Below are 11,544 nucleotides of genomic sequence, written 5' to 3'. Positions count from 1 at the left end.
AAACCTTAACAGAGCAGGTTTCTAATACTGGGATTTGTTGCTGTTGGCAACCGTGAAGAAAAGAAAACATGAGAGAAACCCCTTTCATATGATAAACCAAGAACGTACTTAAATTCACAGTTGTGTTTGTGTGCGATATTGTAAAGAAAACTACAGAAACCGAGTGGAGAACAATAAGAACGGAAATGGAGTGACAAGAAACGAGTCTGATTACAGGCTGAACCCTCCAAATGCTTTCTCTCCTCTACAACATGCAGCTCTTAGGTGTAACTGTTTGTGGAAATCTACCTTTAATGTCTCCCACATTCCTCAATCTCTTCCTACAGTCTGTGTTTTCCACTTCCCGGTTGGCCGTTTTGAGTGTATGTGTGTGTGGGCGAGCACTGATGGGAGGGGAAGGGGGGTGGGGGGGTGGGAGGGTCTTTAAAAAATAATATATCTCTGTACATCTCAAAATCTATCAGGCTTGAGCGAAACCAAGTCTCTGTGCGAAGTGAAACCCGAACCGAAAGGGTTGAGAGTCACTTCAAAAGAGTTCAGTCATCATCAGTCGTTCCTTTCTTCTACTCTTTTTTTTTTTTTCCTACCAGTCAATCCAGCGACAGACCGGTCGTGCCCCGCTGCCCCGTTCCCAGCCCGATCCCCTCCGACTCCACCTGGTACTGGTGGTAGAGGGTGGAAAGCGGGTCCGAACATGTGTGAGGGGTCAGTAACGTTTGCCCATAGGGGGACGGGGAAGATAATGGTAGAGGACAGGACAGCCCACTGTCAGTGGGGGTGGTTGTAGATTTTGCGAGTTTGGGTGAAGAGTTCTGGGCTTTGGCCCTCCGGTTTCTAGGTGCCTCATCTCCCATTCCCTCTCTATCCCTACCTCTCCGTGGTTTCGCTCTCTTCGTCCTTCCCCACCACTTCCCTTCTCACTTCATGTCCACGTCAAAGTCCAGCACCAGCAGCTTGGTCTCCTCTGTGCCGTTCCGGCTGCCAACCGCGCACACCAGCTTGGTGTTGGAGGCTCGGATGCGCCACACCACACCTCCGCTGCCGCCGCTTTCCAGAGTCACCAGGTTTCGGATGAACTCGCCAGTCTTCAGATCCCACAGTTTAACTGTGCCATCGTCAGAGCTGGTGATGACAAAGTTCTTGTTGAACTGGAGGCACGTCACGGCGCTCTGGTGCTTGTGGGGACCTGAAAACACAAAGCAACAGATGGTTAGAAGGAAGTTAAGAAAGAGAGGAACCGCAGTCTAAAGTTTTGTTTCCACCCCCAAAGAGTCCCTGCTCCAGGGGTAGAACTTTCTGGAAATATCAGGGGTGTGTTAGCAGTGCTTAATGTCATGATGCCTCAAGGCTGCTACAACTTTTCTGAAAAGAAACAAAAATGTGTTTTGTTAAGCACAAAATAACTGAATTAACCGTTACTGTGCGATGTTTTGTTCACACTGAACATTCCTTTAAGTGCAAAAATGTCAATTCAATTTCTACAGAGTTCTTTCAGACAGCGAATCATTCCTTGGGAATTTCTTGTAGATGGTGAAATGCAAATTAAAACCCCCTAAAGCAGAAAAAACACTTAGTACTACTTTAGAGAAAGACATCAGGCATCATTGTCAGTGTCCGTTTCTGTGTCTGCACATCACTTTTCTAACATGCATTTAAAGATCACAGCAAAGTGATGACTGCGTTGTTGTCTTGATGTGAGCAAAAAATAGGCGTCAGGGAAAGGTTAATTTACTGAACCTTTAAGGGGCTTCAAACGTGACCTGAATGCGCTCTAGTTTGTGCAGGAGGGGTTTCCGTAGTGTTTTATAGCAGGCGTAAAACACCTTCCCTGAAATAAAGACCTCTCCCGTTTTCATCAAAAATCAATACCGTTTTATTAAAATTCAGGGAAGAGGAGCAGGTGCCATTTCAAATGAGTTTGTCTATTTTTTAAGGCTGCTATCTTCTACAGAAGACGGGAGGCTTTTCACCTCTACTGAAGAATTTCACTCAGAAGACCCAGTCCTCGGCCTCTGTGACTACATTATACCAGGACATACAAACAGCCATCTGTAATAAACAGAGTAATGACGTGGATGGGGGAATCTTATCTTCATTTAGATACAGAATAAAGAACTCAACACCTCTGTGAGATGAAGGAAGAATGCATCTCTTATTCCTGAAGCTGTGACCTTGTAGTCTTAAGCACCGTCACTCTCACGGAGGCTGAGCGGCTCCAGCTACACCTCCGTCTGCTGTGCGTTTTTGTGCTGGCAGCTGACAGGATGCCACACTTTAAGTGAAGATGGCGGCTGCTTCTGCTTTCACTGAGGTGACTATATTTGTGACTGTATGCGTGTAGTGACTTAAGATTTCCCTAAGGGCTCGAAATTGATATCTTAATTATATCAATTAGGGCGACACAAAGCACAAACAAGTGCTGGCAAATGAAAAATTAACTGCTCTTTTTTTTTTCTACTGGAGGTTGCTATAGCAGCAATCTGAGTCAGACACATTCAATTTCTTTGCGCTTTCACAATTCATTTGCGGAGAAAACTTGTTGAAATCTCACCGTCTCAAGCTTTCATTTTCCATTTCTGTCTACAGTTAGTTAAAAGGCTGTTATTTACCCAAGTATACAAAACTGCTCTGCACCAACCCCCAACATGCCTGCCCTCCTCGCCCCCCCCCCCCCCCCCTGCATTACCACAACAAAGCCTGCTCCATCATTACAGATACTCTCTTCACATGACAGTGACGACCTTGTTGTCAGTCTATTGTCTTATCAAAACACACTAATGAATAGCAGAAATTGTCCGCTGACCTAATTATATGACCTACAAAGTCCCCCGGCCTTCATCCCTTCACTGTAGTAACCCCCTCTTCACAAGACACACACACATCCTACCCCCGGTCGGTCTTATCCTTCCCCTCTCTCTTTTCAGACTCTCACTGTGGTATCTCTTTGTTCAGCGTGTGTGTGTGTGTGTGTTGGTGTTTGTAGGACCGGCATGCAGTGTTGTAGTTTGCTAATGAGGGTATTTAGGGGTGGTGTCGTTGGTGGCTGCTGCTGCTGCTATTCAGCAAAGGATCTCCAACTTCCTGTGAGGCACCGGTGCTGCTGCTAATGGAGTTTGAACTATTCAAACAAACACAAATGAATAGAGACTGTAATCAGGACCAGCAGGCTCACAAGGTGTTGTCTCTGTACTGCCGCGCACAGACTAACAGGTCATTTATAGTCTGGGTTTTTAATTACATAATTATTCTTAAGTCTTACGTTGCAGCCCATATGCCCTTTTTGTTGTTGCTCAAGGCTGCAATCATCATTTTCCCACATTTTAGTTACATGTTTACAATTCTATATTTGTATATGTACAGTTTAATGTACACCGGAGTGGTGCTGCAGCCTCTACTTACACTATAACTTAACGCAAGTCGACTGTAATCAAAACATTGTTGCAGAAAGTGAAGTTTCACCTACTGTAGTGCTTTATTCAGGTAACATGGTGCACAAAGACACGACCACTGAGTGACAGAGACCCACAATAGACTAAAAGGTGTCCTCTTACACACTGATGTTAAAATGGATGTTATTTAACTTAGTTTAGCTACCGTTTATCTGCTCACTTGCTTACAAGTGCTAACTAAGCTGTTTTTCCACTACGGCGAAGCAAGCTCTGTAACTTGAATCCAAAATGATAAAATCAACAACAAGTGTCTCTGATAAAACCTACAGAATCTGCTGAAGTAAACAGATTCTGCTGAAGTAAACACCTGAACGGCAACAATTCCCATCACAAGTGAATGCAGCATAAAATCGCACTTACTGTGCTCTTGCTGTTCCAAATAACAGTAACTATACATCACAGTATCAGTTAACTATATATGACTCAGTACTAGTCTAGTTCAAGGTGTAAGTCCCTACCATTGATCTAAACATTCCTCCATAACATCAGTTAAGGATTTACATCTACTCGGGGGAGCAAATTTACCTTAACTCAAGCCACATTTAAACATAAACGGCCATCACCACAGCCTGCTGGGACGGTAGACTCACCTTGCAGTGTTTGCAGGCACTGTCCCGTCTTGATGTCCCAGATCTTGACAGTGGAGTCTGCGTTGCCTGAGACCAGGATGTTATCTTTGAGCTCCATGCCGCTGGTGAGGGACTGATGCCCCGTTAGCGTGTGGATGCAGTTGCCCGTCTCCACGTCCCAGACCCTTATAGACGTGTCCAGTGAGCCGCTCACCACGTGGATCCCATCAAACTAGAAGGCAAAAGGGATCAAAAGTTTGACACGTGTTTTTTTTTTCTCATTCTGGAAGCAAACTGAATGTCGAAGAAATTAATTTTAAATCAAGCTACCACTTGAAGATAACGGTCACCTTAACATGCAGCTGTTGTAGTTGCACTTTCTAGTAACATTGCATACTTTGTTTCTATTAAACTTCAGATTAAACTCATTGAAATGAATGAATTTTATTGATCTGTGCTTCGTAGTCACAGGTCCGATAGTTGAGCATCAACACTTTAAAAAGCCTAACAATGCAGCGTGCTACAAAAACCAATCTCTCAGCGCAGCGAACAGCCTCCTCTCTGAGGCTGATGACACCAGCTGAAAGTGCACCGTAATCACAGAGAGTGGGTGAGAGGACATCTTAGAGGACACAGGGGGATGGATTTGAAAACAACCAAGCACACGCACGTTTGGAGAGGAAACAAAAACATAAAATACACTAATGTGTTTAGACTGAAGTGTAAAATACTTAACATACACATGGATTTGTTAATAGCTAGTGCATCCCAATCCTGCTGTTTCTTAATGAAAGTCACACAGGCCCAGCCTTAAATTAAATCTGGGAGCTTGTTTATGTTGCTAACTAGATGAAGCTGCTCACCTGTAACGAGTACACTCTGTTGGTGTGGCCCTGCAGTGTGTGGAGGCAGGTCTCCGTCTCGGGATCCCATACTTTGACCATGAAGTCGTAGGCACCGCTGACCACCCGCCGCCCGTCGTACTGGACGCAGCGCACCGCTGCCACGTGGCCCATAAGGACGTGTAAACACTGACCTGTCTCAATGTCCCAGACCCGCAGCGTGGCATCACGGGAGCCACTGACCACCCTGAGAGAAAACCAGAGAGACACACGGGCAACGAGTCAGATATGTGTGGCCACCGCATATAATGAGTCTGACTGGAAAAAAAACTGTTAAAACCGTTGTGTATTCAATCCTCTTTATGTTGAGCTTCACTTTCCCACAGGTGAAGCGTCTCCCACGGGTTACCAGTGATTACATTTGTTAGTCTACACAACACTTTCATTCATACTGTGGCAGCTGCATTGACAGAATAATGAGACAGGTATGAACATATTCTTTCACTCCTCTGACATCGAGTAACCTACAGCGTCATATTCATGTTCATACTTGAAAGTACAGAGCAACTACTTAACTCAAACAGCCGCCCTCGAGCGGTGTCTCTTCACTCAGAGTGTAAAAAGGAAAGATACATTATAGGTTATAGACAGGGAAACTCCCTTTGGGGAAGATTGTTGCTCAAGTTTTACATTTTTTTCCTGATTATTACTGTAATAACAGTTTGCACCTAGGATATTATGTAAGGTTATGAAATGAGAAGGAGGAAAAACATAAATCTGCTCACTGACTGACGACTGTTTTCCCTAATTTTCATCAGATTCCCGACACATTTCTGAAAACTGAGACAGACTCCTCCATATTATAAGTTATCTCTGTTTTCAAAAAAACTGTTGTAAGTACACACCACACATACTCTTTAATTTATAAAAGGCCTCACAGTGCTACATAGATGGAAATCACCAACATGTTATTCACTGTTTGCCTGCAGCTTGCAGCATTTAAACCGAGTGAGTAATCAAATGCCACACAAAAACCTTGGTGGGCCCTAAGGCGAAAAGAGCACTTTGAGTCTCCGGAGTGTAATATTGAGTGAATGAGTGAGCAGCGGTTCACTTAAGACGGCTCACAGGGTCTATTTAATCACTATGAGACCACATGCTCGCTTTCATAGAGATACTGTCCTCTTAGAGGAGATGCAGAGATGCTCTTTTTGCTCGGTAGGATCACTGTTAAGTCGAGCGGTATGGTTCTAAGAATAACAGCATGAACACATTGAAGGAACAGTCCACATTATTACATTATTATTTGCTGTCTTGCTGAGTTAGATTTTATGCAAACAAAAAATGTGTTAGGTTTAAAATTCTGCACTTGCTTTTTGTGCTTTTTGAACAACACTTTGGTCCGCATAGCAGTGTTTAAATGTGTTCTAGAAATAAACTTTACTTACTATCCAACTCTCTGCAAGAACGTGATTATGCAGATTTGAGAAACTGTAAATGTACCTCTAATCAAGACGCATTTAAACATAAACAGCCAACACCTACCGACAGCTACGATGAGTTTGCTCCGTACCTTTTCTCATGTAGGTGCATGCAGCGCACTGTTGAGGTATGCCCATAGAGGGTGTGGATACATTCTCCTGTCTCTGCGTTCCAGACCTTGAGTGTGCGATCAGTGGAGCCGCTGATGATAATGTTGTCTCGCATCTGGGACGACCACACGCCCCCTGTGTGGCCCACCAACGTGCGCAGACACTGAAAGGATCACAGAAGAAGAAGAAGGGTCTTGATCAGTATAGTTCTCACTGCTGTTTCAGACTTTGGATGTTAGAGAAGTTAGTTTCAAAGACATTCAGGGTGATTTCATTCCTATATTTCACAATAAGAGTTTAAAGGACTCTTGTAATCTTATTTGCACATTTCCCTCTGTGACCTCCTATTGCCTTCAGGGAAAAAAGACAAGTAAAATGTAATTTTGTGACCTTTTCTGTGGGAAAGAAGCCAGTCGTTGGATACCTGCTGCTGGCGCTGCTGGGACCAAATCTTTCCCTGAGCTTTTAAAATTGCTTTTACTTATCTGTTGGAAAATGATTCATTCTCTTTGCAGAAAGGTTTGACAACTGACTTCAGTTTAAAAAAAACACACACATTCATCCTCATTAGGGATGGTAGATTAGCTATTGATTACAGCAGTTATGGAAATCTTTCTGATCAATTTAATTTGCCTCTCCACTGTTTCTAATTTGTCCCTCGATTTAATTATCCTAAATGCATTCAATTTAAATTCTTCGGGGAGGTGAGCGAACTGTGGACGAGGTCGGTGGCGAGTGCCGCGTTTATTGTCAGGTTCAGAGCGGAGCGTGTCGATGAAGTGTTCAACATGTGACCCCCCTGACTGCAGCTGATAAGCGGCTGAGCAGCGAATGGCGGCGCAGGGCGAGAGGTTTTTTTATTGCAGCGAGCGGAAGAAGAAGATGATGCTGCTGCAGCCTGTCGTCCCCCGTCTCTGTCCTGTGATAAAGAGAATCACTTCATTAACCGTGGGCCAATGTGGTACGACCTGACAATCAACCTCACTGCAGTGTTAAAAGTGCAGTGTCTCTTTTGTTTTATCACCATGGTGCGTTTTCTTAGCTTTATACAGCAGTGAAAAGAATAATACAGCTGCAAGAACATCTGGCTACAAGACCATTTATTGTGGAATATCGTTACATTATCAGGATTATTTACAATCTTCTGACTGAGATATTTGCTTTTCTTCTGTAACACTTGATAATATTAAAAAGTAATCATAAAATTGTTTTTTCTTGTGAATCGAAGCCAGTTTTCTTCGCTGATTGGTTTTTGTAGCCTGCTGCATGGTTAGGCTTTTTAAAGTGTTGATGCCCTGCTATCACAGATCAGTAAAATTCATTCATTTCAATTAGTTTAATCTGAAGTTTGTTAATAGAAACAAAGTATGCTGTGTACGTATCAAGTGCAACTGCATCAGCTGCAAGTTAAGGTTTAATCTTCAACATTGATTTAAAATTAATTTCTTCAACCTTCATTATGCTTTCAGAATGAGAAAAAAAGTGTCAAGGCTGAGGCTCCAAGAACAGGAATCACATTGTGCGATTAGAGTCTTCTCAAACACTGTGTGGGACGAGAGAATACTGAAAAGAAAGGCTTAAGCATCTTTATCGGTCTATGAAACAAACAAAGCGAGGCTGTCCCTGAGAGTGAGAGAAGATTTGCATTCTTTTAATGAACCTCATGAGGGTTTTCATACCATGCTCAACATTAGAATTGTTCTTCATGAACATAAAGAAAACATAAACGCAGAGCTATGACAGATATACTGCAGTTTTGTTTTTCTTTGTATTTAAAAATCCAAATCCTTCGCCTTAGCAGGAATATCAGAAAATGAGAGTCAACATGGCTAAAGCTGATGGATCTAATGATTTGCAAAGGTTAAAATGAGCTAACTCAGGTCAAGCCATCGCCTTATAGACTTCCGCTGCACAATTAAAAGATTACTGTTCAAACAGTTTCTACACTTAGATCAAGTTTAAACATCTACAGTAACAATGGTGATTATACATACTGTATATAAATGGTTAAAAATATCACAACAGCTAAGCTAACCAATAGTTTAACCAAATAGGTTCACCATACTAGCCATTATATTTAGTTTTTCTGTTTCTCTCTCCGATCAGTGATCATTTTTTTTGAAACAATGTATTCAAAGACCTCCTGACAGGTAAAGTAAAGAACTTGCTGTTGGGACACTTCAGCTTCTCTTGGCATGTTTCCCTGTGCAGCTGCTTAAACTGATTAGTAATTCCCCTCTCTCTAATACCTGCAACAATATTCCTGTTAAGTCCAGAGCTCCAAATGCAATCTCTAATCTCTGTTGTTTGAAGAGGAGAAGGTGAACTGGGTATCCATACAGCTCAAGTATCTGTCAGAGGACGTGTATGACTACAGTCCGCAGGTCTGCCATCTTAGAACGGCATGACAGCTGAGACGTCTGCTGACAGGCTGCTTTGTTACGCACCAGGCAGCCACCTTTGAAGCACTGCGATGTGTGAGGCCGTTAGTGTCGAAGTTTGACATCTTTCACTGAAGCTGGTGGACACGAAAAGACAAAGGTCCATCAGGTAAAGACAGGGAGCCTCTAAGCAGCGTTATCTAAGCAGCCGCTGCTTCAGCAGGAAAACAAGCTTTTTGAATTTCCTCCAAAACCACAAATCTGAACTGCATATGCAAGCTTCAACGGATGAATCGTAATCTTGGGTTCGTTCAATCTCTGATGCAATGCCTTTTACCACAAATCCATTAAATCCCCATTGTATTACCTGATCGCTAAGCAACGGCCCAGTGCTTCCTGAGGTGCAGAGGCATTTACATATAATGTGCTCGTATAATAATTCTGATTGCCTCACCGCAAGGGTTCAATTCACTGTGTTTTATATAACAAGAAAATTTAGGGCAAGACAAAACCTGCATCAAAGATGAAACTTTAGCTGACATCTTGGGAGCTTTGGTAATCGTGCACTAATGAGTTTTTGCTGAAATATATTAAATTACGCCATGTTCATTCAAATAACTCTGTCATTATGATGAAGGACTTTCAGCCCGTGATTCACAAACAGATCTTTAAGAGAAAAAAAAGGAACAATATAGGAAAGATTCATTAAACAATTGATACCAATAGCTGTTTCAATCTTGCCAGCATCATGACTGATGCCATATTAAGAGCTGTGTTGGGGATACTGAGTGTGGAGAAAAAACAAAATAACATTTTGACTCTGCAAAGTGATTTAACAACACTCGATTCGCCCCAAATTCTCCCATCACAGGGGAATCTTTTTGATCGCTCTAAATCGAACACTAGGGTTCTGACGAAAAGCACCACAAGTGGCTGAGAGGAGGTGTTAACGGCTCTACCGCTGGCACAACTTGTCTATGCTGTGACCAATTTCTTTCAATTTAAATCCTCTACCTGCAGTGCAAGCTGCCAGAGCTGCATTTCAAATCGCTCCTCTGAAGAAAAAGGACATGAGCAACCACTGATCTCTGAGAGTACGAGCCAATTTACCCTTGTAATCTATAATCGTACACCAAACTCATTACTGCACGGACTGCTTTTATCGGATAAATGAAAAACAACGCAAAATCAAATAAACTATCTCTTCAGAGCGTGCAGAAAAAAAGCCACATCTTCAGTGTAATGGCGTCAGGTTTCAAAAGGAGAATGTTTAAAGACTGACATCAGAGTTCTTCATCTCCGTTGATCATCGTGCTGCTATCTTTTATTGATCCTATTCTGAGTAAGACCTTAGTTCTGGTGTGAGTGGCTGAACTGTGGAAAGCTTTCTTTGAAGTTAGAGGATTAATGTGAGAGGTAAAAGGCTCACCAAGGTCAAACACATTGCTTTTAAAAAAAGGAATATTATGGAGAAGATATTATTTGCAATATGAAGGACAAGAGGAATGGTAATTGGCACCTGGATTGGGAACCACAAGGGACATTCATCTGAAGGCCATTACAAACTGTGTAACACCTTGAGATCACTGAGAGCCACTTTACAGGCCGACATCTCACGGGAACAGACCGACGGTGAGGAAAATGTAGCAATCAAGTCCTCAAATACTCTGGCAGAGATTATAAAGAATGTTGACAGCGGAGGAAAAACAAATGTGAATGCTGGGAATCCCATTGTATTTTTTCCTTTACAGTTTTACTGGCATCGACAGCCACTTCACCCAAAATGGTCGACTAGGCTTAATTGCCAATTCCCCTCTGTGAGAGATTGTCTCTCTGGTGTTGAGCGCTATAAGGAGGCAAGAAGATGAAATCCACAGAGGGGGGTTGTGCTCTGAATACAGCACCCAAACAGAAACGGATTTAGGCTCATCTCTTCTTCATGACTAATGTAAACAAACTAATCTGAGGCAGATTAGCGTTGTAGAAACCACAGACAATATACTGTGTGTCTGTGACGTCGGTCTGAACACAGGGTGGTTTCACATAAAGCAGTTGAGCCTGCTGGTGACTCATCGCAGGCTTCCACCACCAATATGGAGCCGCTGCAGCTGTACCTCAACATCCTGTCATCCAGATGTTAGTCTTTGGGTGAAGGGGAGCCAAATTGTACTCCATGCCTATCGAATGACCTTGGTGAGATCTGTTCAGATCAGCAAATGCTGTGACTGATAGGCGTTTAATCACCAAATGGCTGAATCTCAACTTCTGTATCTGTTGGACCGAGTCTTTAAAGCAATGAAAAGCGAGCTCTCTGGTCTATTGTGTCCAGCAGAAAGAGAAACCTACTGCAGTGGGATCATGCAGAGTATCAACTTCTCTAAAGACCCTGAATGTATCTTTACCTCAATTATTCGCCAAGTTAAAGTGAAAGGAATAAAGTGAAAAAGAAAAATAAGCAACATCAGTTTATTTTTTAGTACAAAAAGCTCCTTTCAAAATGTAGTCCAACACCGAGGCATGACAGTGCTGCGATTCACAACAATGTGTGGACCTCTCTCCGGCACCATCGTACTGGAACTGCTGCTTTTCTTTTTAAAACACAGCGTAAAGCTGCAGCCAAGGCCGCACTGTGGCTGCACCAGCTTCAGCTATGAATACTAACACCTCTTGCGGACATGTGCTGTGTGACAAGTCTGCAAAATGTAAGAGGA

At 42.8% G+C, this 11,544-nt stretch overlaps 1 protein-coding gene across 4 annotated transcripts in view; it reads right to left on the bottom strand.

Moving 5' to 3' along the window:
- Window positions 1-418: 418 nt before the first annotated feature.
- Window positions 419-11,544, bottom strand: part of fbxw7 (F-box and WD repeat domain containing 7) — a 121,847-nt gene continuing 110,721 nt past the window's right edge. For all 4 annotated transcript variants that reach the window (XM_083937992.1, XM_083937993.1, XM_083937994.1 and 1 more), the window contains 4 exons: window positions 6,434-6,615; window positions 4,882-5,107; window positions 4,040-4,250; window positions 419-1,186 (listed from right to left, as the gene is read on the bottom strand). In XM_083937992.1, the coding sequence (XP_083794118.1) occupies window positions 918-1,186; window positions 4,040-4,250; window positions 4,882-5,107; window positions 6,434-6,615 (888 nt within the window). In that variant the 3' untranslated portion in view covers window positions 419-917. The remainder of the gene's footprint in view (window positions 1,187-4,039; window positions 4,251-4,881; window positions 5,108-6,433; window positions 6,616-11,544) is intronic.

The sequence above is a fragment of the Echiichthys vipera genome (assembly GCF_963691815.1).
Source record: "Echiichthys vipera genome assembly, chromosome: 2".
NCBI lineage: Eukaryota > Metazoa > Chordata > Actinopteri > Perciformes > Trachinidae > Echiichthys > Echiichthys vipera.
This window is presented reverse-complemented; position numbering and strand designations above follow the sequence as displayed.